The sequence below is a fragment of the Myripristis murdjan genome, chromosome 15 (assembly GCF_902150065.1).
Source record: "Myripristis murdjan chromosome 15, fMyrMur1.1, whole genome shotgun sequence".
In the NCBI taxonomy this organism is placed as follows: domain Eukaryota; kingdom Metazoa; phylum Chordata; class Actinopteri; order Holocentriformes; family Holocentridae; genus Myripristis; species Myripristis murdjan.
Genome location: NC_043994.1, coordinates 19,850,358 through 19,877,987, shown reverse-complemented (window position 1 = coordinate 19,877,987; position 27,630 = coordinate 19,850,358). Strand labels below are relative to the sequence as shown.

The following is a 27,630-nucleotide window of genomic DNA, read 5'->3' as shown; positions in this document are numbered from 1 at the left end:
CTTACACATTATTTCAGTAATTCAACCTAAAGCATCCTGATCCAATCCAGAGCTTTTGTCTTTTTATTACTCTGAGAAATTTATAGCCTTCCAACTTTTCAGATTTGCTGTCTCTCCTCCACGTCTGCAGCAAAGTACAGCATCACTCAGCCAGCTGAACTACCAGGCTGCATCTCAGTGCTAAAGCTGATGAAATGTACCATGTTACTGACCTGCATCAGATGTTGTTAAGTATGAGCGGAAAAGCTCTGTCACCTCTTGCATCAGAAGGAGAACCAGAATCTAATGAGGCAGGTTAAGGGTTAGCACTTTTTAATTTAGTGCTAATCAGGCTAATGGCAATTATGCTAACTTGAGGAGGCCTGCTTGATTCTGATGAAATTATGAATTAGTCTGAAATGTTCATGGAATTAATGAACTCATCTCTTAGTCACTGTTCTTGACGGTAAATTGTTTAATATGGCGTTATTTTTGGTATGTTCAACAACTAGTATGAGCAAGACTAGACGATCAGTGGTGTGTTCTCAGTTTATGTTTTTTTTTATTGCTGGTATTTTATTCTTCTTTTTCTAGGGTGCATTAGAGTTGGAACATGTTGTATAAGCAACTGGATGCCTGATTCCTTTGGGATCAATAAAGTTTATATCCATCCAACCTATAATCCGTCATAGAAAATGATCAGTGTGATCAATGATGCCTAAGACATTAGTGCTTAAGTTGATTAAATCAAATAGCATTTGAATTTTTTTTCTTCCAACATCTTTTTTTTTTTTTTGATGTACCAGAGCATCTGACCTCCATCTTTGCTCAGGCCATGCCTACACATTCAACTCATCTATTATTTATGACATTTCAGAGGCTCTCCTCTATACTGCAGGTGTACCAGACATACCAGGTATGATGGCATGTTTATCATGAGGAACTGTGCATCAATCCTTATCCATCACATGCAATACCTCTTCCAAAAAAATAAAAATAAAAAAAAAAACTGATCAGATTTCAGTAAAACTTGGGCGATCCTGAATCTCATCATGTAATTGCAGCATTTTCAAAATCACACTCATTGGCTGCACAATTATCTGTCAAAATAAAGTGACATGTTTGTTTCTGAGTGGATCAGGGGTGAGAGATGATGTGTTTACTCATCTCACGTCATCTTACGTCAACTTGTTTCTAGCTTAAAAGCTCATTTACAATTTATCCCCACTATTGTCATTAATTTATCAACATGAGCGCAAGGACACAGCCAATGGACTTTGTGAGAAATTTATCTAGTAGCCTTTATCTCAAATTTGTGGCTGCACTCATTTAGGCCCATCATTTATGCTGGTTACTTGCAACAGATCGTACATTTTGGGTGGAATAATATTGCAAGAGCATCTAGTTTAACATCAACATGCCAAAAATCATTTTAGCTTAATCCAATACAACTTTCACATTACAGTAAGTTATTTTTTCCCCCTGCAAATCCTGTTTGATCTGTCAGTACCCAATTCCTGGAAAATGTAATACGTGGATTATACTCATATGTGCCCTTAGCAAGACAAGTGATTTAGAATTATGAAATCATATCTGCAATGTCTTTTGACTGAGGTTGTGCAATAGGATCTCTAATTTCCCCGAGTGTGTTTTATTTCTTCTGCTTTGGCCGTTAGTAATTGTTAGCAGTAAAAAAAAAAAAGAAAAAAAAAGAGGGAAGTACCTTGCAAAATCTACTGTTCTTGGTTACACATTACTTACATAAACCCAGTGATTGCCAGTTACTGATATTCATATGTTCTGCTGCATATTATTGATGCTTCGTCATGTGCTGGATGTTTCCTAGATTTAGTTCAAATAAGACAGAACATCAAGCTTTAAAAAAAAAAAAAAAAAAAAAAAAGTCAATCAAAACATGTAAAACAACATTCTGTCCACCACCATTTATTTGAGGGAGAAAGCGCACCGAGAAACAAAAATAGTTCTGAACATTCATTGCTGGGAGCAGGTGAAAACAACCCCTAATAGTGTTGACTCTTTGCACGCTATTATATACTTTGTGAAATCAGAAAAATAAATTGGATTTTGTAAATTGTAAACCTGAAACGTAACATGCTTGTGTGATCATCGCCACAAAAAAAATGTAGGAAACACTAAGACTCATTCGTTTACATCAGAATTCAGCTGCAGCACAAATCTAAGAGGCGGAAGAGTATGCGTTTTTGTCAGCATGTTTGGTAAAACTTCTGCTGTGGTCTCCGGACTTCAGTAGTATCAGGTGCATCATGCCTCTGGACGGCCTAGAGGGGCCGCTCAGAGAAAGCAGTGTAACTCTTCACACGTGCAAAGAAAAAAGGTGTGTACATCTTGTCCAGGTCAAACGCTGAGACGACAGTTTCCCCAGTTGGTCTTTAAAAACAAAAAACAAAAACAAAGGCATTTTTAAATTTCCAACAGATACGAAAATCCATTCCAATCTACCAACAAGAACAACTTCTCAGCTTTAGGTGTTTACAGATTTATTTAATAAGACCTAAGGCGATCAATTCAAAGCCGTGATAGCTATGTCCTGTACCTGTAAGTGATGTGGCAGGAGTGGTGGATCCAAGCCAGCTTGCTGAATCTCTGGCGCCCCCCAGAGGACAACTGCAGTCCCACGTGAAAGCTGTGCTCAGCCTCGGGCGCTGGGTTCCGCCTGCAGAACCGGTTCCTTGGGATCTCTGCCGCCTTCTGCTCAGAAACGATGCCGTTAACAGGCCGGGCAATAAACTGGACACTCAGCAGTATTACTTTTTTTTTTTTTTTTTAAACCAGAGTGTTAATGAGTTACAAGCGTTAACGAGGGTTAACGAGTTACTCAGTAACACATGACTGTGATATTACTACTTCCTCCTGTAACAAATTAACATCAATTTTAGTATACTGTACAAAAAAACACTTATCATTTCCTAAATATCAGGCTGAAGTTGTATCCAATACCCAAAATGTTTTTTTATTTTAATTAGCGGTCATCCTCATTCAACAGGCAAACAATTTTCAGGGATAAATTAAAAGAAAACAAGAAAAAAAACAGTGTAATCGGTCTGTATATCCCACTTTTTCCCAAAGAATTGTCAATTCATCAAACAAATGGTTCCTTCAACCAGAGCCATTAATTGTATAATTACCAATAATTAGATTAATCATTGTAGTTTTGTTTGAAAAAGGTTCATACAAAGGCACTTAACTTAATAATAGTTAAATAAAAGGCAGCTGAAGTTTAAATGATGACAAGTAGAGCTTTAGTTTTTGCATTTTTTTTTTTTTTTTTTAGGTTTTATAGGTTTGATACATGTATATATTCATCTTATCCCACTTATTCCTCCAGCCCATGCTCACCTCTTCCTTTCTCTTGCAGACAACAACAAAAACTTTGGTTTGATTGTCTGTCTCCTGTGACAGACGGTAGTGACCAAGCAGAACAGAGTCCATTCTGTGAGTTCAAACAAAAGTGAAACCATCATCATCAGAATCAGTTTTGCCTGCGCTGTCTGACATGTTTTTGGCTTTATGATTTCCACTGACACTGAAAGTGCAGAAAACAATAAAAGGTTACCTGGTGTTCCTACTGCGCAGGCGAGGAACGATGGTCAGTGGTTCCTCAGGTGTGGTCAGCATCATGACTTGGCCATCGGGGAAGAAACGGAGGTACCTTTGACAAAAATAACAATGTTTACCTCTGATCTCTCTACACTTAACCTTTTACAAGTAAACACAAAAGTTAGAGTCAACCATCCACCTGTAATATTCAACCTGGTGCCATGCCCTGTAAAATCCATCCAGCGATTCCTCTCCTTGGCGGATGTATGATGTCTTGCTGATATAGACACCTGTGATTAAAAAATAAAGAAAAAATCACAATGTGCAAAACTACACCTGAAGCGTCACTGTATGTAACAGCACTGACAGGCGGAGACAATCGTTTTCTTTAAATGAGTTTCTCAAATTTTAATATTCTGTAGTATTATATGGTTGACTACCATCAAAGCGGACACGAGGCCTCTCCAGAAACATCTGCCTCCAAGAGGTGAAGGGTACAAGTTTGGTGCAGTTTCGTCCCCACACTCTCAAACAGGCTGAACGCCAGATCTCTGGGTCCCTAAGGGAAATCAAAAGCCAAAAAACTTGAATGAGCGAACCTGAGAGTACAATCTTGGACCTACTGCTTGATTTTAATAGATGCATCAATCGCACTGCAAGTAGACATGCACTTTCAAAATAATTTTGAAAGAAAAAACAGGTTTTAATGACCCTGTTCTTATCTTCCCTCACTCAGCTTTCCCAAATCAGCATATTTGTGAGACAGTTTACAGAGGGCATGAAGAGCAAAACCTGAGAACAGCAAGCTGCAGACAAACAAGCTGGGAATAATTTATTTGTTATGACGGTTGGCTGACCTTGCACAAATGTAAAACCCACGGCTAACTAGCGAGAGCTGCTCGAGGGCGCGCATGTCCAGGTCAGTTGACACAACCCAACGAAATATGTACATCAGGACTTCTGGCGGCAAGGCTGCAGTCAAACAAACAAACAAACAAAAAAAGAGGTAAAAATTAGGAAGACTGAACACAAGGTGAGGAGCCAAACTTTTGGTCTAACAACATGACTGAAGGCAGTCTACCTGAAATGTGCATCTGATTCGTCTCCAGCACGGGAGTGCAGATCTTTGGAGGGGAGCCTTCCAGAGTGAGCTGCTGCTGGAAGTAGGCAAGTAGATCCTCTATCTCACCATCAACGTCATTCTCCTCCATGCTACACAAAACAGTGCTCAGGTGAAACGGTGAGCTCACACCACTGCCCTCTAAACATGGACTTACAACTAGCGGTTGTAAGTCCATGTAAGTCCATGTAAGTCCCAAAAATAAAACAAATATTCGTCAACAATGAAAAGGATCATTATGTTACACACTTTTTTTTTCTATAATTTTCCTGAGTTTTGTAATCATATTCTCACACAGTTAGTCATTAATGTGCTCAATACCTTTTCCACTCATCTTCAACCAGAAATACATCAAAACACTCAGACAGACTGCACCAGTTCTGCTGATGAGACTGGAAGCTGATGAACAAGTAGCAGTGAAAGGGAGAGGAAAGACAGGACAGAAATGCCTGCAGATATGAGGCAATTAAGTTGAAAAAGAAACAGTGAAATGAGGTAAAGGGGGCAGAGTGGATCTGTGGTAATTGTTGTGCACCAATCCTGCTTCTTCTAGCCTGGACTGTCAAAATGTTTGCTTCATAAACACGGTAACAGACTTACAGTTAAAGATCAAGTCAAGTGTGATGGGGAAATGCAATCTGAGAATTCAGACCTGAAGTTAAACATAGAACCCCCCGCCCCCTCTCACACACACACACACACACACACAAACACACAGCAAAAATAAAGTCTTACTAGTTTCCCCCAACTCGATCGGTGTCAGCAGGACGGTTGTAGTTGATTTTGAACTCGATGTCAGGCACAAGCTGCATTGCCCTTCGATAGTACTTGATTGCTGCAAATAAAAACGTTAAACAATTTTTCAAACAACACTACAGCTCAATATTAATCTGTTTGACTCAGAAACTACAAAACCATATGGCAGTGGCAATTAACTAAAGAGTAATTATTATCAACAGTTACTGTGACAATATTCAAAATACAAAAAATAAAATTTACACAAAACCTTACAAGTTCATTATTATATTCACGGAAGATTAGAGATAATTTCCTGCAATTTTCCCTTTTACAGTAAGTTATGACAAGAACAATTACTGTTGTTCTTGTTGTTAAACCTGCCACCTGTACCCTTCCCGCAAATGGTGATTTTCTTGCCCATCTATCACTGAAACATACCTTCATAGACGGCTCCATTCTGCTCTTCATCTACAGCTTTCAAGAACAGCTCTGTGGCCTGAGATAAGATGACTAACATCAGCAACAAGGACAGTGTTGTGAAGTTTAAAGCTGGCACCCTACAGTAAGTATAAGAACACCAGCGGGAGAAACAAAGATGCAGCTTACTTTCTGCTCCCGGACCAGTTCTTGTGTCCTTTTGACATCTGCAGCTCGCGGCGGTCCATTACTCAGCCCGCTCGCTCCGGAGTTCGGCTTGAGTTCAGACATCCACTGAGCTCTGAACACGTTGAGCTCCAGCTGCCATTCAATTAAAAAGTTCCACAAGTGTCACGTCAAATGCATCGGTGTCCTCCATCTCAGCATCAGCAAAACAATTTGCTTAGTATTGAATTAAATACGCACACATCATCGACATAACTTATAGGTACAACAAGATCTATGATGGCAAACTGCATAATCCATGCAACAGAGATCTGACTTTTACTGAGGAAGTGAGCGACTCTACTGTGTAGAGAAACCAACCCGTTCTGGACCCCTGAGGAGGATTCCACAAAACAGGGTTGGCAAACAAGCCACACAACTTTTGAGAAGTGTGACCAACTAGAAATGTCTCTTTTTATTAGCAATCATCAACATGAATGAGTGAATCATACACACAAACCTAATAATCAACTTTACAGATTTAAGTCACAACCACTACCTGGCTAACTTTAACTAAGATTCTTCATGGCAGCAACAGAGTGTGAGAGAGAGAGAGTGTGTGTGTGTGTGTGTGTGTGTGTCTATGGTCATCCGCCCAGCTGGTTTGCAGAGATCTTCTTTAAAAGCTCACAAGATTTATTCTTTTCTCACAACAAGAGTTTATTTACTGTGTTCAGTCCTGAGCAGAAAACAAAGGGAGCTGCTGTAACTTTGCTCATGTGTGGTTTCTCTGGCACAGTGGCCGCAGAGGTGGACAGTGAGTCTTTGTGTAATCCGTATACCGACTTTCGTTCTTAGTGGGACAGCTGCATCAGTCTGCCCTCTTGAGTGAAATACTGTTTTCTCATAGTGACGGTGAGTCTCGGTCAGAGATATATGAACTGTCGCAATTTCCTCATCAATTAAATAATAAATGGTAAGTAAAAAAGAGAGAAACAATCTACAATGTGGTTTATGTCCATTGAGGTTATCTTACTTGAAGGTTTGGGTCATCTGAACTTTCATCTTCATCCTCAACTGTACCACCAATGTCTGCATTTTCTTCAGCCTGTGAGAATCAACAGGGAAATTACTGAACTTAAAACTGGTACTGCACAGACTAATAATGTGCATTCACCTTATTCTGTTCAGACTTGACAAAACTACAAAAAAAAAAAAAAAAAAAAAAGTTTTCATTTAGCTGATTTCACCAGCCATGGATACTGGTCACCCCCCCACCATCTCAGCTGGCAGCATCAACTTTTATTTGGTACTGTAGGTTTGTCTTGATTTCACACACTTGCATATGACTTGTTTTCATGTTGATTATGGGCAGTGTGGCTGACAGAGTGGCTTCAATACTGTTCTAATGCAACTCTCTGGTTAATTAATCCAATTAATTGTACATCTACCAGTTCTGAGAGGATATAAAAACGTAATATTTGCCATTCTCTATTGCATTATATTTATATTCTCAGTGTATTCCCAAAGGGCAGCCCTAATAGACTGTTTTTTCTTCAGCACTGCATTACATTTAACTCCTATATGAGAGCACTTAAAGCCAGGGCACTTTAATATCATCATGAACGCTTTTAATTCTGACAGGAAGCTTGAAATGGTGCAGGCGTTGGCAAGGGAGTTAATAGTGCTAACTGAACATGCTACTGCAAGGGGAAAAAACATGCATAGCTGAAATAGTGAACATTTTCAAATCCTGCTTGTTTTCATGCCAGATATGTGACTACAGAGGAGAACCAGGTGTGTCACAGGTTTACAGAGTTGAGATCAATGAACTCTCCGGCTAAAAAAAAAAAAAAAAAAAAAGTAAAAAGTGAATTCCAGGTAAACAAAGTGCTTCTAGGAAATGAGGGGTTGCAGATGGGATGTGCCTGTGGGTGTCATGTGGCTGCGCTCCTCCTGGGCGGTCAAGCAGGAGCAAACCTGTCCATCTCACATGCCACGCCCATCCACTGGAGTCAAAGTACACACAGCGATTATATGACACTCTTCCACGGGATTATGTGGCAGTCAAAAAAAACTGGGCAATTTTGCTTAATCCGCTTGATTAAAGTTTACTTTAATAAATTCCACCGTCGGACACTCATTTGTCTGATTGCGCCAAGGGCACGCGAATGCAACTCTACTTGTAAACATCTGCTAATGTCGCTTAACTGGAATCAAAAATAGCATGCCCTGCACTGCCATGTCAACATGCAATGTGGCAAAACGAGATAAGGTGTGCCACTAACATATGCATTAGTGGTTACCTAGCTAACCCTCGTTGAATTTAAAGCAGAGAGCGAGACGTCACGCGAGGCAGCTGCACGGACCTGAGTAAGTATTTGGTAACGGCTGCAGGTGACGATAGCTAGCTAGCTGGTTAGCTGGCTAGCAAGTTATAAAAACGCACATTTCTGTCTGAAAAACACATAACAACAAAAGGTGACCGACCATTATGGCTTGCCTGAGGTGACTTCTTTGTTTCTCCGCAAGCTAGATTTTACAGTTCACGGTCAGAGAAACGCACAACACAACGAACATATTTGCGGGCTCGCAGGAACGCAGCCATGTCGATGACTCGCCCGGAGCTTGTGGACTGCAGGAAGTGGGGACCTGCGTGTAGCCGGAGTTGGGCGGAACCTGCGTGGAGCCGGGGCGGGGCGGGACCTGCGTGGAGCCGGGGCGGGGCAGGACCACGGCTGGGGACAAACGCACAAGGAGGCGCTCGCCCTCTTGACGGGGCTTGGCTAAAGGTGCCACCAAACCTGCGCCCTACCTATGAAAATTTAGCAGTACTAGCACTCTACTTCACACTGGATTCAGGACACAGCAACTTAACCCCCCAGAGAGTTATTTTAATAAAAACTGTTACCCAAGTTTATGTGTCAGGTACTTTATGTGGCTTGTTGACCACCTTAATAGCCCTTTAAATAGCTCCACCCGCCTTATACATCACAGTTCTTGAGGGAATCATGTTTTTAGGGCCCGAGCGCTGGAACAGCGCGAAGCCCTATTGTAATTGCTTCGTTTTTTATTATTATTCTTACGTGTCATTTGGCCTTAATTTGACCCCCTAAACATGCTCCAAAACTCACCAAATTCGGCACGCAGGCCAGGTCTGGCGAAAAATTTGATAAAATGGACAAACGGACCCCCTAAGTGCAAAAATGGGCTCGGTAGCGCCACCTAGGGACACAAAGGCAGCTGCTGTGGCCCACAGGAATGTGATAGAAACACCAAACCAACGCCGAAATGTAGGTCTCATGAAGGCCTACAAATCACGCGCTGACACCCCCCCTCTAAAACCAACAGGAAGTCCGCAATTTGCGTTTGAACATCACGTTCTCGCCCAAAATTCCGCTTTGAACAAAATCTATCTCCTCCCAGGGCGTAAATGCCAGCGGCTTGAAAATTTAATAGATGACAGAGGACACAGTGCTGAACAAAAGTTGCTAAAAACTCCGTCATTACTCGATTCGTTTGGATTTTATAAGCCCTCAAAGTCAGAGTGGCCAGAGCCAAAATCTCATTTTTTCCCATGGAGTTTGGTGTGCAGAGGCTGACACTTGGCACTAATTAGGCCCCTGGACTCTAAAGTAAAAGTCTGATGGCTTTGAAAACTATGCAGATGGAAAGAAGACGAAAATTCCTACAAAAATATGTAGTTTTGATGTGGATTGGACCAAGTCTGTGGGAGCTGTGAAGAGTTTTCAAACATTTTTGACTCTGGTGTGCTCTGCTCTGCACTCTGCCTGGACATGTGACTCACTCTAGCTGCCTCAGGAATGCGCAATACACACCCATTGTAAGAGCTCAGAGGGAGCAGAAAACACTCTCAAACTAAAACTGCCATAACTCAAAAACGGTAAAAGATAGCAAAATCATGTAAATGGGAGATTTATAGATCCGAGTCTCGTGACTCGTTTAAACTTTGAATCAAGTCTGTCACTTAAACGGTGACCGAGCTGTGACACCTCAAAAAGGGGTGGGTTTTCTGGATTTCTCCATTAGATTGAATGAGGATTTCTCTGTCTGCCTGCATTTTGGTGTGATCATGCCACAGCTGCCACTACTCAAGTCAGTCAGACACTAGGACATGCTAAGGGCGCCATCTGCTGGAGGGGCGCTGCTAGTGGCCAGAGGGGCACCAGCAGCGAATGTACTACCAGTGGGTTTTTTGTTGGCGTCGTGTGTGTGTGTGTGTGTGTGTGTGTGTGTGTGTGTGTGTGTGTGTGTGTGTGTGTGTGTGTGTGTGTGTGTGTGTTTGTGCACGTGCACGTGCGTATGTGTGTGTGTGTGTGTTTGTGTGAGTGAGTGAGTGAGTGAGTGAGTGTGTGTGCCTGCATTTTGGTGTGATCATGCAGCAGCTGCCAGTAGTCCTGTCGGTCACACGCTAGAACTTCCGCGACCTTTCAAAATAAAAGCCCAAAACTCTTTCACAATAAAAGCACCGAAAAATACCCTTAAAACTGGAACAAACGGACGAATTGTCTGCGCTTCGACACGCGCGCCGTCCCCGACGTGCACGGGGGGGGGGCGAGGGCCCGTCCAACGCTGCTTGTTTTTTTTTTTTTTTTTTTTTTTTTTTTTTTTTTTTTTTGCCATGAACTGCCCTGGTTTTTGCACTACTGCAGGGGTGGTTATGTTTAGGTGAGAGCCCTAAAGCAGAGGAAAGTTTTTGAAGATTATAAATCGCTGTTTTTGTAAAAATTTTGACGTTTCTGATATGTTTTATGCAGATAAAAAAAAAAAAAAGCCTGGGGTCAAATAGACCCCAAAGCAACACCAATGCATACAAAATGTGTGCTGGACACTGAAAACCCATCATCATGTTAATTTTAGGTTTACCCACTTGTCCCCATTAAAAAAATAAAATTAAAAAAATTGGTTGACTGAAGCAGCTCTGGAAATAACAATCCAATAAATATAGTAAGCACTGATGTGCTGACAAAGCTGTGATATAAAGTTAGGTGTACCGGTCAATAAGTGAATAATTTGACACTTTGTGGGGTGCAAATCGCTCACTGCAGAGAATATGACACTCTTGACACAGTGCTTTGTCCCTGTCAGGCATGACCAATTAGATTAATCAATTAAACCATGTTCACACTCAATTTCTAATAATCTAAACTAATAATCAACTAATACTTTGTGCTTCTCTTGGGGTAATTCAAGAGTTAGGGTTAAGATTTCCAACGTGAAGACACAACACTGTCATGGGGTCTGCTTGATATTATAATGAGGCGTAGCTGGTAAAATAAGGTAATCATATCTCCTTTAAAGCTGGGAAAAAAGAAATAGTGTGGCTGAAAACACACCACTTGGGCCAGAGGAGTGATGGTCCTCTTCCACACTTTTACCTTTTCAGTAACTATGTAGAATAAGTCTGAATGTACGCAAAATCTGATGCAGTAGTGTGGTTTAATATATCACCTTAGTCAGAGTACAATAAACAGGACTGGTCCATGGAGCAACTGAGTCAAAATCGATTGTTTCACCTGCTTTTATATCTTTCATTAACTCCACCTATTGTGTAGTCAAGATCAAGCTCTTTGGTACTTATTATCTGTATATACTGTTTATAGTGTAAATTATGCTTCATATCTTGCTATCCACTTTGCTGCTGTAATACGTGAAATTCCCCCACCGTGGGACTAATAAAGGAATATCTTATCTTCTGAAGATCCTTTCATAATCAAGTTACATATCATGAGTCCTGTCTGAATAACTTCATACTTTAATAAAATAATTTTCCACAATATTTAATTTCTTGGTTGGTTGACATGTCCTGCACCCTGACCCTTGACCCTGGGATGCGGCTGCAGTTTAAGAAACGCTGCAAGACCCAAGAAATACAACATTGCCTGTCTCCTCTTTGATATAACCAGAGAGTAAGTAGTGGAGCAAGAGTGTGATCTTTCTCCCACTTCCGCCTTTGCTTTTATGAACGCTAAATATCCGCTTTAGCGTCGTTCTTTTGCGTTAAACCCTTTTGTTTTACTTCTCTAAGACAAATATTTAATTTCACGCTAAGCTATCTCGGCAGTGTAGTGAATCCATCGATTTTTTCTTTTCCAAAGAGAGCCACTGTTTTGCGTTTAGCTCTGATAACACTAAAGTGATGTGGCAACATCTGAGGATGCATACTGAGAAATCAGCTAAAACAGAAACAAAGTCCAATCAAATGCTTCGCAGAATGCATAAACAGTTAATATCGTCTAAATAATGTTATCTTGTGACGAATTACCTAAATATCGATGTGCGAGGTGGGTGCAGATGAAATCTTTCTTGTTTTTAATCTTTGTTACTGTAGCGGAGCTGTGATTTGTTGTGCTGTGAATAGGCTTTTATACGGCAACGCGAGATTATGATGTACTCCCCCCATCTCTGTCTCCCTGAAAGGGCCTGAGTGCATTATTATTATTTATATGTTGTGTAGCGACACTGAATGTGGCTTTCTTAAAACCAACAACTAATTATTTCAGTAAGACAGTTTTTGGCTATCGATTACGAATGGTGGGCTATGTACGCGTGTCGAGTTGACCGAGGCGGGGTGAGTGCAGTCTTTCGCTTCTTTTTATGTTAAGTTAGGTGACCATTTACTCAGATCAGTCCGATATTTCCTCTTATATTGTTCCACCAGCAATGACCACGGCGGCCCACCACCAACAGCTGAGGAAAAATCACCGTAAACAACGATGCTACCGCTTGTGCCGCTCCGTCGCAGAGAGCACTGCTATAAACTAGGAGAAAACGATGTTAGCACTGTGTTCATTGTTTACCCGACATTATCTATGGAAACTGGATAGCTAATATTAACGTTTATGTCTTAAGTAAACATGTGTAACTTAGATGATGCCTTTTATGCAGTGTCCGTTCACTAAACGCCAGTAGGGTTACAGGGGGGAAAATAAATATAACGTCAGGCTAACGCTAGAGGCGTAAATCCAAACCCCAATCCCAATCCCCTGCACACTACTGTTAAGAAAGAAGAAAAACTAGGAGCCAGTGCATCACTAGGGATGGACAGATGCCTCTGTTTACTAACATTAGCTTGATAAGATAGGAATTTGCTATGCTTATTAATATTGTGGAACAACGTATGGAGTCATTATAGTCTAAATTTAACCTAACTAATGCAAGTTAACAGGGCAAATTAGTCAATGGTGGTTAATTCAGGGCTAATTTAGCATTATTTTAGGGTTTGAGATTTGCCACCACTGTGAAACTGCAGTCTTCACCAATGGCTAAAGTCCCCTTTCACTCAAAAATGTGTGATACTTACAGTGTGTACCCATCAAGCATGGGGTATCCTCATTTTGTGCAGTTGTACTTTGTTTAAAACATGCCACACTGCAGTGTTATGTTATGCTGCTATATGGTTAACAGGTCTTTTTTTGTGTGTGTGTCTTGCTCTCCTTGTTCTTGTCCCAGCAGCAGGCAAGTCCATGACAACATGACTCCTCCAGCCTTGCCCATGGTCTACTGCTGTTGTCACAGGAAAATCTGGTTACACTCAACAGCAGGAGGCGTACACATCTCTGTTTTCCACCCAGCTGTTCTCTGCCCCCAGAGGATGATGTGGAGGGAAGATCACCATGAATAGATACACTACTATCAGACAGCTCGGGGATGGCACCTACGGCTCCGTCATCCTTGGCCGCAGTCTGGAATCAGGGGAACTTGTTGCCATCAAGAAGTCAGTATTTAACATCTTTCACTGCAATTCACAATACAGGATTTAGTCCTCCTCAACTTCAGAGTAGTGATTCTGCACTGTCTCCATGCGTGTTGCTTGTGCCTGTATGAGTTGAAAATATGGACAGACAGCAGTGTCACGCCTGCATACTGCATGGAACTGCAGTGGCTGCAAAGGGCCGACTCTGCAACTGGACGTCATTTGCACAAATCAGGTTAACATAAATCTGTCTTGTTTTATTTCATTCTAATCAACCAATCAAGAATGAAGAGAAAGTTCTACTCCTGGGAAGAATGCATGAACCTTCGTGAAGTCAAGGTAAAACATCCTTTATACATTTTTTTGACACACTGATAAGTGCAATTGATGTTGGAGGACAAAATATGAATAGCAAAGCAGTGTTGAGGAAAAATCAACCCAAAATCAACTTAAAGGACATGTCCTTTTTCCTGCAGCTTAATACTGTACATTATGTAATTATTTCAGAGGGGATGCACCATCTTAGATGTGAGAGTGCTCAGAATATGTTCTCCTGTAACATTATAATTTATTTTACTCTTCTTCTGGCTCCTTTGGTCTGTCAGTTGTAAGTCCGAGGGAATGGGATTGGCTTTCGACAATTTCAAAGCCATTTTCCAGCCCCTTAGGGTAATGTGTCATGCATGTCAAGTTCTTTTTCAATATAAAATGTGAAATTCTGCCACCTATAACTCAGCCCCTGTCACAGTTATTCAATGCCACAGCTCTTTAGAAACTCTCCCGGTTGCTATTGGGTTGATTTTACGCGTCCTGTTATGTGGAGGAGAGCCCTCATACTGAAGTAATTTCACATTGTGATGACTCCACTTTCAGTAATGACGATGATATGATTAATGTACATTTCAGTCCAGTTGTCACATGATAAAAGCTCACTGTCATTTCTTGTCATACCCATTCAGAATGTTATCTAAATTTTCTCGCAGCTCAAAGTCACAAACCAGCTCTAAGAATAGAAGGTGATTCTTGTGTGCTCTTGGGTTTGAGCTCTGGTTCCCATCCCTGGCCTAGACACCCCCCTCCTCGAGCTTGAGTTTAAAGGAGCAGACCATCCCCAGAACATGCTAGTCCTCAGAGTCCTGCTGATTAGCTTATGAACTCAGCATGTTATGCAATAAAAACCTCAAAACCCCATTATCGCTTCCTTCTTACTAAAACGAAGCATGGTCAAACCTGTATCTTTCCAGTGCATGGGAAAACTATATCTCTCCACCCTGCTTTCTCAGAGTTGATTTTTTTCCCCCTTTTAAATAATAAGCATAAATACCCACATTTGTAGCATTCACATAACAACCGCAAGGTTTTATTTTGTAGTAGTAGGGACTTGCTTTTGATTGTGCTGCAGTGATTTGTGTGTATGGTCTAGCATGGTTGGATTTACTTGACTGATATCACTTTTATTGACATGCATATGTGCTTATATAGAATGTTTGCTTTTTGTTTCAGTCCTTGAAGAAACTCAATCATGCTAATGTGGTCAAACTTAAAGAGGTCATTCGGGAAAATGACCACTTGTACTTTATATTTGAGTACATGAAGGAAAATCTGTATCAACTAATGAAAGACAGGTGTGTAACTCTTTGCATTATAAATTCCACATTAGAAAATGTATTTGCAAGATGCTCCAAGCCTCTGAAATCATTTAGTTATTGATCTGTTTGTGTTTATTCTTGCAGGACTCGGTTGTTTCCCGAATCCGCTGTGAGAAATATTATGTTTCAGATACTACAAGGGCTTGCTTTCATTCATAAGCATGGTATGTCCTGCAGCTGAATTTGAACTGCAGACATTCTTTGAAAATGTCTTAACTGTGGTACAACTGAAATTCTGTGACATTTAAGTTTAGTTTCATATTCGTACATGTCGAGGTAACCATATAATGTGGCTGTCTTAGGATTTTTTCACAGGGACATGAAACCTGAGAATCTTCTGTGCATGGGACCAGAGCTGGTGAAAATCGCTGACTTTGGGCTCGCCCGGGAGATCAGATCTCGGCCACCGTACACAGATTATGTCTCAACCAGATGGTGAGGTTCCTTTTCACTGCATGATGTTATGCACTTGTCTTTCTAGGAGACTGCCTGAATTTCACATTTAAAAAGGTGTTTATTTAATCATTAAAGTTTGTGTCCTCTGTTTGCTGATCAGGTACAGAGCCCCAGAGGTGCTCCTCAGATCCACATCCTACAGCTCACCCATTGACCAGTGGGCTGTCGGCTGCATCATGGCAGAGCTTTACACACTCAGGCCTCTTTTCCCAGGCTCCAGTGAAGTAGACACCATATTCAAGATTTGTCAGGTCTTGGGAACGCCAAAGAAGGTATCATCTTTAACTGGTTTAATGCACCTGGAGGGGTAAAAATACCAATCCAAGCAGAAATAGAAATTTGAATTTCATTACTGTTACGTTCTCTGGCTGATATTTAACAATCTTTAACATGAGAAGTGGGTCTGATCTAAACTAAATGCACAAAGATAAAAATATCTGATCTCATTTGTTTGACAGTAGGAAAAAAAGTGTGGCACACTCTTGGCTCCATATGCTCCATATTTCTCTTTGTTGTTTGTGTGCTGTTGGAGCTGTTGTGAGTTAATTGTTTTGACGACAGTCCACCCATTCTCGAAAAGGTACCATACACATCTACTCTATAGTTGCTCATTGTTCAAATAGCACATAAATAGGCTTAATAAAAACTTGCGGTGACGTTCAAAGTTCAACAGCCATTAATTAATCTTTTCTGACAACACTGTTTTGGAAGCCAGTGACTCGTTGCAAATGTTCACAAGTAATATCTCTCAACATAAGAATGTAAATTCATGTATACAGTGTGGTATGTATCCAGCAGTGAAAAAGTTAATTTGCTTGGAGTATTGTGGTTATGCATATCTGTCTTATGTTGTATGTCACCTGTTTCTATTTTCTTTCTATTATCAGTTATGGTAACACTGCTACTACATCTGCTGGCATTTTTAATAATAGTCTATATTCTCATTCAGTGTGATGTGAGGTCTTGTAAAACTTGATGCCCATGTTTTTCTCCCTGCAGAATGATTGGCCAGAGGGATACCAGCTGGCCAGTGCCATGAATTTCCGCTGGCCTCAGTGTGTGCCCAGTAATCTGAGGACACTGATTCCAAATGCCAGTAGTGAAGCCATCCATCTGATGAGAGACCTGCTCCAGTGGGATCCCAAAAAGAGACCAGCTTCTGGCCAGGTAGTATGACTCACCAATAAGGATGTCCTCCTTGCCAGTGTACATGTAGTAGTACCCTCTGTAGTCACTAGGGGGCAGTATGACTTGTTGTTTGACATTCAGAATGCAGAGAGGCACTGTAAATTGTATCACACCTTTTGCTTTTTTTTTTTTTTTTTTTAAATTCAAACAAATTGAACCATCAGGCTTCTCTTTTTTCCCTTGGATGTATTTTTTTTGCCACTCTTGGTATTTTTTAATTTCCCCACCATTACAGCAAGAGAAAATGTTGTGCATGTCACAAATAGGCCTTTGCAAGAATTTAACAAGGCACATGGCACACCGTGTAGGCTATTGCTATCAAGGGTGAACTTGGAACTTTCCATGAGCTGGGATTTGCTAGAACCCTTGAGGTTTAGGGGCTGCCTTTTGTTTCCTTTTCCACTGCATGTAGAATTGTGATGGATAGGAGGTGCTTCAGGGCATATTTTTTGTTTGTAGTCTTTATTTTTTCCCTGTTGTTTGGCTGTGCACTGTGAAGAGAAGAGAATCTGATACTGCAGTATAATGAATGCAGGTTGGGAGGTTATGTTCCTTTGTGAAAACACAATAGGATTTTGTACCATCGTTGTATAATGATCATCAGCACACATATTTATAATTTCAATGCACTTTCATTAATAATGATACTAGAATGCTTTTATCGATGCTTTTATCTATTTTAAGCCAAAATACAGACAAACAGGGTTTGGAGAATATGACTCATGTCATGGGACACACTGATTATTGTGACATCCCTACTTGCCAGTTGTTTGATGTATTTCCATGGACCTCACAACCTTAAACCCTGAATAAACAGTTTAACATGTAAACTGAGGTCAGTCTCTGCTCTGCTCCTCTGCAGGCCCTGAAGTACTCTTACTTCTACGTGGGCCAGGCGTTAGGCACTCCTCAGCAGATCCTGGAGCAGGGCAGGCCTCAGCCGGGTCTCATGCCTCTGCAGGCCTCACCACAGTCACAGCCGACGCTGCATCAGCAGCCCCTGCTGCTCAAGCCCGTGCCCCCTGCCCAGCCTCCCCCTCCCAACCAACACTGCCCCCCCTCCAGGCCCCTGCAGCAGATCCAGCCGTCCCCGGTGCCAGCGGGCGTCCAGGCCCCGGTGTACCAGCGGCACGCAGAACTGGTGCGAGAGCAGCAGCCTAACCACTCGCTGAAGCCGGAGACTGAGGGAACCCCACAGACCCACCTCCCGTACATCGTTGATAAGGGACTTCAGAGCAAGGTGAGCCTGGGCCCAGCTTGGCAACAGTGGATACTTAACATTGAGTGTACTCTATTAGTGTCAAATAACAAATGCTCTCTCTTTCTATCTTCACTCCTTCATTTCCCTTTAGATAGATTGGTGAAAGTTAGCTACATTTACATATGATTATATAGAAATATAATTATATACAAATTGCTGTACCCTTATAATCTGTCCCTCTGTCAACTTTTAATTTTTGCAAAATGTTCTTCAAATTGAGTTAGAGCATACTATTTAATGTCTTGTTCCTTTAACAGATGAAACAGCAGTCTGAGAATGCAAACCTACTGAGCTATCAGTTGAAACCTAAGGGAGGGCGTCGACGTTGGGGCCACGGCACGGGACTCCTTAAAGGTGAAGACTGGGACGATTACGAAGACACTGAACTGACATCCATAAGTATTCTGGGCAAAAGTAATTTCTCCACAGAGAAGTCGAGGCAGGGAGAAGATGCATTGAGCAGGTGAGATCATGGTCTCTTGACTAATTCACTGGCGTCTGCATTTTAATGACTGGAAATGTAGATGACACAGTTTCAAAGATAGCTCACTGCTGCATAGCCCTCTTGTTTCCATGTATATGTATAGTTTGTATCCTGTCTCCCAGGTGTGACGGTCTATAATGGTATACAAACCAAACAAAATGCACTAAACTGAATGTACAATAAACTGTCTTACAGGTATGGAAATGTTCTGGATTTCAGTCAGCCAAATGGCAAGGAAGATGCACCTTTAAACCTGAACAAGACAACAACATACCAGGAGCCATCGAGGACAGCCTCTGCTAAACAGCATTACTTAAGGCAGTCACGATATTTACCTGGTAATATATCCGGAAATTAAAATAATTTGTAGTAAGACACTGTAGTACAATAGTCTTTGATAAGAGCTAAATCTGTGTCTCAGTTTAAATAGGCAGAAAAAATTTCTTTCTGTCCACTTCAAACTCTATATGCATTCATCCATTTCTCCATCCGGCTAAAGCCATATAGTATGTAATAATTTGTAATATCAGCTCTTGCGAAATTGATCATCATGGAAGAATAACATTTTAAACAGTGAAAAAAAATCCAGAGAGGTGTTACATTAAAAGGACTAACACTGAGGGTCTGTCTCAATCGAAGGGCTAGATGACTACTAGGTCGCAGCCTACGGTGCCCACGTAGGAGGCGTCCGACGTAGGTGCCGATATCAAGTTTACCGGAACTAAAAGTTTAGTGAATTGGGATGGTGTAGCCTGCGGAGGATTCCTACGTCATTATTATTGAGGCTTCCCGAAGCGCATTCGAGTGATGCAGCGTAAAATGCCGAAGTAGGTTTTGGAGGTGTGTCAGTGAACACCTGTGCATGAAACAAAACGATAAGCAGCTTCAACGCTCTCAAGATGGACAACATTGATTCTGTAGTTTTATGTATTTTATTTTATTTTGTCTTCGTGAAGATGCAGAAAATTAAGATAATTGTTATACCTCACAAATTGCAACAGACTATCCCAATTAAAGTAATTGTATACATGGCTACATTGTAATGTACCTAATGCGCTGATGGTTGCTATGGAAACATCATGCAAAATGCCTATCTAACTCATCTAACTAAACTTGCATTTACAGGCGAATCTATGGTGGTAATTATAGGCACGAAAACTTATCAAAACGTCATGATATAAACATTAAGACGGTCTAAAACATGCTTAATAATTCCAGCAATGGTGGCTGATCCAGAAATTTAACTGGACCGAAAGGTACCCTGGGAAGTAGGCTGTAATGTCTGCCATGAAGCATCGTGGAGGTGTATCCTGCAAATTAGTCAAAAATAGGCTGGATCTGTCGGCTGCATTTGCAGGACCCCGCGCGGTAAAATTGAATTGGGACAGCACTTGTCGCGCCGCCGTGACGTCAGCAGCCTACAAATACGACCTAGGTAGCGTACAACCTTTGAATTGGGACAGAGCCTGAGGGAAAAGAAGTTGCACCACTTTTTTCAGTTTTCCAAGTTGTCATGGTGAATCATTAATAACATGATCAGTCAGTCCAAATGGACCTTCATCAGATCGAAGTGAAATAAATAAATGATTGCAGAAATATCTGTGCTCATGTACCCTACAAAATTTTCACAATCCTTTTGTAGTTTATTTAATCAAGATGTATTTGGGGCAAAGTCTTTTTTTTATTTGACAAGAGTTCTAGTAGTGTACTTATTTAACTTTTTATCAAACCTTTTTTCCCCACTGAGTGTCATACCTTGCATAGATAGATAGATAGAGATATCTATCTATCTATATATCTATATCTATATCTATCTCTCTCTCTATAGATATAGATATATAGATATATCTTCAGAGAAGACTATGACCGATATCCACTCTCTTACCTTTTGCTGCAGGAATTAGTACAAAAAAGAACTTGCCAGTAAATACCAACAAAGACTTCAGCGGCAGCCATCTGTGGGGAAACAGCAGTATTCCTTTTGGAGGGACACTACCAAACAGAGGAACTCATGGTAATCTACCTTGACATCTCACACTCAGCTCTGCACCTATATCTATCCTACAGTGTCAACTAGATATGATTTGCATTAATACATCATTTTTTGTTTGATTCCATAAGGTACAAACACACTCCCAAGTGGATATGTGCCGTCATTTTACAAAAAAGATGTTGGTTCTGCTGGGCACCGAGGGCAGCTGGGTCCTTCAGGGGATTCAACAGCATCAAGTAAGAGCAAATGATTCAAATTATTAGTAATTCCTGTATTAAGATTGATAAGGAGTTAGGTAGTGTCCAGTCCACTAAGAAAGGCCTTTTTTTTTTAATATTGATTTGCAGTTAGTGCTGCAAGATAATCAGTTTCCCTGTGCGCAATCTTAGATTATGCAACGTGGAGGTCTGGCCGGAGTCAGATGAGCACCTCGGCCTACATGCCATCGGCCAGCAAGAGCACCCCTGGTCTGCTGCCACGACCGCCGGTTCAGACCATCCACGGGCGAACAGACTGGTCTGCCAAATACGGACACCGCTAGTGGCTTCTCTGGGGCCTTGATCTTTTGCCCTGATGTGAAATCTGTGCTCCTAAGAACTCTTTCCCCTCCAAAGAGTAGGCCTAGTTGTTTTATAATCCAAACCTGTACATACATCTTATACAGCAATAACTTTTGTTTCACTATATGTACTCTGTATGCTGTGAGATGTAATATTTCTAAGTGTATCTGTAAGGCTAAATGCAACCAGCCAAAAGTTTGATCCATCAACAAATTAAGATTTTCTCCTCAGTGTTTTTGTTTTGTATCTCTGTAACATAACTGTTGTCCTAATGAGCCGATGCTGTACCTTTACTATCAGTTTTGTATGCCATTATCATCCCATAATGTTCACTGACCAGTATGCACATGCATATTACAGCTATATGAAAACTTCACTGTGACTTTTTTTTGGCCAACTAATTACTTTGCCTCAGTATTCAAGTGTCATTTTACATTTCCTGGTGCTTTGTTTCATGACAGTGTAACCTCAGCGACCAGGTAACTATTATTTATGCATTGTATATTCTGTTTTGGCTCTTTTTTTCTACTTAAAGCAGTGCTTTAATTTAATAAGGAAAAGAAAAAAAATGCAAATTATTGTCACAATGCATACAAATTGACAGTTTTCAGTGTTATTTCAGGCAGCAAAATTATAAAACTTGTTACCACAGTCTACTATCTGGACTAAATTGTGAGCCTGTTACTGCTGGTCATACCTGTCAACATTTGAGTAGTAAAATCCGGGAGGTTTTTGTGTCGGCGGGGGGGGGGGGGGGGGGGGGGAGCGTTGCCCCCGGTATGCACATCATCACGTTGAAATACACAGGCATGGCCCGACATCATTATAAATCAGTAGTTCAAATACATTCATCATGTCTTCCATTTAACTAAAAAACGTTTTTGGTCCTTTTAATCAGACATGGGATGTTTATTTACCTCGACAGTTTCGGAGGTCAATTGTCACTCTTCTCTGACAATGTCACACTAACCTCGCGAAAACTGCCATCTACAGTGCATACAGTAGTTTACTGTAGCGGGTGGCAGAGGGCAGACTGGAAATGGGCGGCTCGCCCCGGGGTATTGTTATTATTTTTAATAAATGCACTTTAAATACGGGAAATTTACGGGAAAATACTTATACGGGAGGGGGCCGGGAAAGGAGGGTAAAATACGGGAAAATCCCGGCCAAAACGGGATACTTGACAGGTATGCTGCTGGTTATCAAATATTATTAAATCTTTTATTGGGAACATATTACTTTAAGATGTGTCATGCTTCAAAACACTTAAAAAATATTGGTCTTTAGAACTAATAAAGCATAAATACATGAAATGGAAATACTAGAGTGTTAATTAATGGTTTCAGATGCCCTAAAAAAAAACAAACCTTAATGGTATGAATAAAAATGTTTTTTTTTTTATTTATTTTTTTTAAACTTACAAAAGAAGCAATGAAAAGTGCAATGACAGCATTAAAAATCTCTACTGGTGTTACTGAAGTCAGTTGGACATCAATGACAAATCCTACAATAAGCCAATGTTGGAAAAAAAAAAAAAAAAAAAAGCTTAAAATGTGTTGTTTTAGTTGTTTCACTTGACATTGAAGAACTACATCATGATATTTATAATCCTCAAAAAGCTTCCCCCTGTTTTAAGCTCCTCACCTGTAGTGGTGTGAGAAGCGGTCTATTTTATATGACATTTGAGAGGGGAAAAACATAATTCCCATTAAACCTGATGTATAAGTGGGGGGTTGAGTTCTGGAGTTAATGTTTCATTTAAATGGGTATTTAGGTCATCACTGAAACACACAAAGTGCACACATAAACACATAAACTTTGGAAACAACTTTTATTATAATCATTTCTTGGAGGTTCAAATCACTGACTGTAACTGCTTAAAGTGTCAAAAAGTAGATTTGAAGGTAACAGGAGGGTTAAAAGGTCAAAGTTAAAAGTTAAAGCATCAAGCAATCTATATTGTGATGTATTATTAAACAACAAATGAGGTGAAAAAGGAAGGCAGACTGCCACGTGCAGCGCCTCAATTGGATGTGTCTGAAGTCTTGGAGCTTGACTTCCCTACGTTTCTCCTACAAATGGGCCTTGAGCTTGTTTGGAGGTTCTAGCAGGGGAGTGCAGCTACTGGTATACCAACGATGCTCGTCCGCCGGGGAGCTGGTCCTCTTCCACCGAGCGCGGAGCTTCGGGAGGGACATACATGGAGCGGTGAGGGAGGAAGGGGACACCCGCCTAGCCAGCCAGATCAGCCGAATCAACCCTAGCGATCAATGGGGTGACAGATGTCGCAGCCAGATCGCCCTCACATCCACTGCTAAGTGCACTGCTGTTCAGTATATAAACCACGACGTGGCGCAACACTTTTCAGTCACGGTGTTACTGTAATCTATACCATACAACTATAACGTTTTTACATCATAGTGAATGTTTACAACAACCAGCTATATTACATTTCCCCCTATATATCCTGATATATTTGTAAAAATATCGATTATACGCGAGCAACCACAGCCTTTTCCCATAATGCATATAGCGACATGCAAATCAGCCGCTTGTCTATTGGCCCAAACGCGCCAATCGCACCCCTGTACCTGCCCCCTGGTTGTCAGGCCTACAGTTGCTCTTACATAACACAAACTTTGCCTTTTTTTCCCGACCGCTTCGCTCGCGGTTATTTCTTCCAGGACCCTCGTCAAGGCATGTACGAATTCCTTTTTTCTCTTTGATGCAATTATTCCTGATACGTGCATTTTTATTATTTTATTTATTAATTTATTTATTTTTTACTGCAAAACGTTAAAGTGTATCTGTGTCTGTTCCTGCAGATTCCCACTTATCAAAACATTACCATGGCTGGAAAAGTTGTTCTGTATTACTTTAATGGGAGGGGGAAAATGGAGTCAATTCGCTGGTTGTTGACTGTTGCAGGGGTTGAGGTAAGTCGAGGACAAGGCTGGAGATTTTGTTATGATGCCCACCTAGAAACGGTGCACATGGAAGCCCTTTAGTCATTATTGCAATTAATTAAAATGTTTCGAATTTCATATCCACAGTTTGACGAAGTGCATTTGACAGCCCGAGATCAGTATCTGAAACTCCTTAAAGGTAAGTCAGCTGCAGAAAAATATTTGCTGAAAATGTAGGAAGCCACTGTACACTGATTGATAATGTGGTGCTTTTAGTATTTTTCAGTGCATATGCATTTGCACCACTTAACACTTATGTGACCTTTAACCCACATATGATGAAACCTGGAATGAGACAGCAGTTCAGTCTCTTGACCTTTTGTCACACTTGCAAATCAGCCATAATCATGATTTGAAGTTGCACGAAGTAGGAGCGTCCCACATGACCTGCCCCTGTGCTTTTTTCCTCAGATGGAGATCTCATGTTCCAACAGGTTCCCTTGGTGGAGATTGATGGCATGAAACTTGTGCAAACAAAGGCGATATTGAATTACATCGCAGAGAAACACAATCTCCAGGGGAAAGATCTCAAAGAGCGTGTCATGTATGATTCATCTCAGTCGTGCAGTTTCGGGGGGATAATTGTCAGTTTGCCCAGAAACTGATCAGTGTGATACCAAACATGTCTGCATTTCCCCCTTAGGATCAACATGTATGCAGAGGGACTGATGGATCTCATGGAAATGATCATGATGTTGCCCTTCACGCCTCCCGATGATTTGAAAAGTAAACTAGACAATATTAACACCAAAGCAAAAGAGCGCTACCTCCCTGTGTTTGAAAAGGTAACTGGAGTTAGGTAACTCTTAAATACATAGAAAGGTGTGTGGTGTGCTTTGACTTGTCCTGGATTAAATGCCAAGAAAAACAGGAGTGTCCTGGAGGTAATATTTGTTGGTTAGGTTAATATTTGGTGATACTAAAGCTGACTGGCATGACTTTGAATGTAACACACTTCCCAGGCGCTCTCTGGTGCTCAGTATCTGGTGGGCGGTAAAATGAGTCTCGCAGACGTTGAGCTGGTTGAATGCACCCTGATGCTGGAGGAGAAGTTTCCTGATATTCTCTCTCAGTTTCCCAACACCAAGGTATGTCCCAGGCTGGAAATCTGAATTACACATAGATTTATTTTTCTAACTCTTAATTGTTTTCCAGATGAAGCAATCTATCACAAACCTCTAGCAGTGTAAATACACCATGCTGAAAAATTAAAATGATAAGAATCTGATTGACTTGTTCCTGTGAAAGTCCAGCCGAAGCTATACTGAATATATCACCAGTCATATCAGTCAACATCAATACACAAAACCCTTCCTCTCTGCCTCTAGGCCTTCCAGAACAGGATGGTGAATCTGCCAGCCATCAAGAAATTCCTGCAGCCTGGCAGCAAGAGGAAGCCTCAACCAGACGAGCAATATGTAAAAACTGTTCTGGAGGTGTTTGACATGAAGATGCCAATACTTAAGTAGCTTGCAGAGCAGCTGTGACACCCTGCGTCCATTGCTCACACTGGGTGCGAGCACTGCAGTGTTTATGACATGTGGACCAATTTTACAGGCTCAGCATTTCCTGTTGTTTTGCAGAAATATGTACACAGCACTGTCACATAATGAAGAACAGTTTCAGTACAGTAGGGTACTTGCTATGAATTTATGTCATAAACTATTATCACATCGTATGGGTGGCTACTAGTAATTACTACTAAAAAATGTGGCAAAATAAACTTAATCTGACATTGTAAAGTTCAGCTGTTGGGCAAAATGGTGAGCTATGTGTCCAAGAGCATAAGTCACTTTGTTTTCCCTTTAAATAGGATTTGGATATAACCAGAACTGGTATTTTATTGAGAAGCAGATCATTTTATTTAGCTTTGCAAGAGCTCATGAATAAAATTTTATATTTTCAAACACTTTAAGATGAATTACTGTTTTTCCTTCCAAAAACATCTTCATACTCAAGTCCATTCAGGACACATAGTTTGAAAAACCCTTTTTCCCCCAATAAACTGAACATCTCTATTAACTTTGTGAGATTAATGTAAAATAAATCATTTGTAAAAACAGGCACTGTCACTTTGCACTCACCAATTATAACTAGCTATGCTGTGTTGTTAATACAATAAAAATGATGTAGTAATACAATATTTTAAAAAAAGGATTTCAAGTCATGCCATTAACATTTAAGCTCCTCATCTCTGTACATAGAGTAAACAGTTTAACAAAAGCACATCAAAGGAAATCAAATTTACCCACTGTTGTTCCCAAACATTTGGTGTGGTCACAGGATACACAAGTAATCACAGAAAACAACAGAGCTGCTTTCATGTGCCCTTCACGCCTCCCGCTGATGTGAAAAGTAAACCAGACAATATTAACACCAAAGCCAAAGAGCGCTACCTCCCTGTGTTTGAAAAGGTAACTGGAGTTAGGTAACTCTTAAATACATAAAGGTGTATGGTGTGCTTTGACTCGTCCTGGATTAAATGCCAAGAAAAACAGGCGTGTCCTGGAGGTAATATTTGTTGGTTAGGTTAATATTTGGTAATACTAAAGCTGACTGGCATGACTTTGCATGTGACACACTTCCCAGACGCTCTCTGGTGCTCAGTATCTGGTGGGCGGTAAAATGAGGCTCGCAGACATTGAGCTGGTTGAATGCACCCTGATGCTGGAGGAGAAGTTTTCTGATATTCTCTCTCAGTTTCCCAACACCAAGGTATGTCCCAAGCTGGAAATCTGAATTACACATAGATCTATTTTTCTAACTCTTAATTGTTTTCCAGATGAAGCAATCTATCACAAAGGTGTTTGACATGAAAATGCCAGTATTTAAGTAGCTTGCAGAGCAGCTGTGACACCCTGCGTCCATTGCTCCCACTGGGTGCAAGCGCTGCAGTGTTTATGACGTGGACCAATTTTACAGGTTCAACAATTCCTGTTGTTTTGCAGAAATATGTACACAGCACTGTCACATAATGAAGAACAGTTTCAGCACAGTAGGGTACTTGCTATGAACTTATGTCTTAAACTATTATCACATCGTATGGGTGGTTACTATTAATTACTACTAATAAATGTGGCAAAATAAACTTTAGCTGACACTGTAAAGTTCAGCTGTTGGGCAAAATGGTGAGCTATGTGTCCAAGAGCATAAGTCACTTTGTTTTCCCTTTAAATAGGATTTGGATATAACCAGAACTGGTATTTTATTAAGAAGCAGATCATTTTATTTAGCTTTGCAAGAGCTCATGAATAAAATTTTATATTTTCAAACACTCTAAGATGAATTACTGTTTTTCCTTCCAAAAACATCTTCATACTCGAGTCCATTCAGGACACATAGTTTGAAAAACCCTTTT

The 27,630-nt window shown here is 40.8% G+C and overlaps 3 protein-coding genes across 8 annotated transcripts; 2 read left to right on the top strand and 1 right to left on the bottom strand.

Annotated features, from left to right (window-relative positions):
• Window positions 1-1,907: 1,907 nt before the first annotated feature.
• fbxo9 (F-box protein 9) lies at window positions 1,908-8,641 on the bottom strand. Its single transcript, XM_030070482.1, has 13 exons — window positions 8,489-8,641; window positions 7,035-7,106; window positions 6,023-6,154; window positions 5,855-5,912; window positions 5,414-5,513; window positions 4,640-4,770; window positions 4,416-4,530; window positions 3,999-4,117; window positions 3,758-3,848; window positions 3,575-3,670; window positions 3,358-3,451; window positions 2,555-2,709; window positions 1,908-2,388 (listed from the first exon to the last, which is right to left on the bottom strand). Exons 1-13 carry the CDS (start codon window positions 8,489-8,491, stop codon window positions 2,280-2,282), a joined length of 1,275 nt encoding a protein of 424 aa, XP_029926342.1. The 5' UTR covers window positions 8,492-8,641; the 3' UTR covers window positions 1,908-2,279.
• Window positions 8,642-12,356: 3,715 nt separating this feature from the next.
• Window positions 12,357-21,682, top strand: cilk1 (ciliogenesis associated kinase 1). 4 transcript variants are annotated; one of them, XM_030070461.1, is made up of 14 exons: window positions 12,357-12,590; window positions 13,475-13,736; window positions 14,000-14,054; window positions 15,219-15,340; window positions 15,449-15,528; window positions 15,667-15,799; window positions 15,921-16,092; window positions 16,820-16,987; window positions 17,871-18,248; window positions 18,527-18,732; window positions 18,949-19,091; window positions 20,651-20,767; window positions 20,875-20,982; window positions 21,136-21,682. In XM_030070461.1, the coding sequence occupies exons 2-14, from the start codon at window positions 13,636-13,638 to the stop codon at window positions 21,285-21,287; spliced, it is 1,935 nt and encodes a 644-aa protein (XP_029926321.1). In that variant the 5' UTR covers window positions 12,357-12,590; window positions 13,475-13,635; the 3' UTR covers window positions 21,288-21,682. The 4 variants fall into 4 exon arrangements, with proteins under 4 accessions (XP_029926321.1, XP_029926322.1, XP_029926323.1 ...); XM_030070462.1 differs by having other exon boundaries at window positions 13,472-13,736; XM_030070463.1 differs by lacking the exon at window positions 12,357-12,590 and adding an exon at window positions 14,699-14,731 and having other exon boundaries at window positions 13,695-13,736.
• Window positions 21,683-23,904: 2,222 nt separating this feature from the next.
• gsta.1 (glutathione S-transferase, alpha tandem duplicate 1) lies at window positions 23,905-27,171 on the top strand. Of its 3 annotated transcripts, XM_030070504.1 has the most exons (8): window positions 23,921-24,007; window positions 24,132-24,242; window positions 24,360-24,411; window positions 24,684-24,816; window positions 24,916-25,057; window positions 25,235-25,360; window positions 25,601-25,708; window positions 27,076-27,171. In XM_030070504.1, exons 2-8 carry the CDS (start codon window positions 24,156-24,158, stop codon window positions 27,106-27,108), a joined length of 681 nt encoding a protein of 226 aa, XP_029926364.1. In that variant the 5' UTR covers window positions 23,921-24,007; window positions 24,132-24,155; the 3' UTR covers window positions 27,109-27,171. The 3 variants fall into 3 exon arrangements, with proteins under 3 accessions (XP_029926363.1, XP_029926364.1, XP_029926362.1); XM_030070503.1 differs by lacking the exon at window positions 27,076-27,171 and having other exon boundaries at window positions 23,905-24,003; window positions 25,601-26,187; XM_030070502.1 differs by lacking the exon at window positions 27,076-27,171 and having other exon boundaries at window positions 25,601-26,187.
• The last annotated feature ends 459 nt before the right edge of the window (window positions 27,172-27,630 follow it).

Coding starts and splice junctions, on each gene's coding strand:
- fbxo9 (XM_030070482.1), bottom strand. Junction 6,155..7,034: donor CAGATGACCCAAACCTTCAA/GTAAGATAACCT, acceptor ATTGAATGGCAG/CTGGAGCTCAACGTGTTCAG. Junction 5,913..6,022: donor AACTGGTCCGGGAGCAGAAA/GTAAGCTGCATC, acceptor ATCTTATCTCAG/GCCACAGAGCTGTTCTTGAA.
- cilk1 (XM_030070461.1), top strand. CDS start 13,636: ATGAATAGATACACTACTATCAGACAGCTCGGGGATGGCACCTACGGC. Junction 15,800..15,920: donor GATTATGTCTCAACCAGATG/GTGAGGTTCCTT, acceptor TTTGCTGATCAG/GTACAGAGCCCCAGAGGTGC. Junction 20,983..21,135: donor AGGGGATTCAACAGCATCAA/GTAAGAGCAAAT, acceptor GCGCAATCTTAG/ATTATGCAACGTGGAGGTCT.
- gsta.1 (XM_030070504.1), top strand. CDS start 24,156: ATGGCTGGAAAAGTTGTTCTGTATTACTTTAATGGGAGGGGGAAAATG. Junction 24,243..24,359: donor TGACTGTTGCAGGGGTTGAG/GTAAGTCGAGGA, acceptor TCATATCCACAG/TTTGACGAAGTGCATTTGAC. Junction 25,058..25,234: donor ACCTCCCTGTGTTTGAAAAG/GTAACTGGAGTT, acceptor CACACTTCCCAG/GCGCTCTCTGGTGCTCAGTA.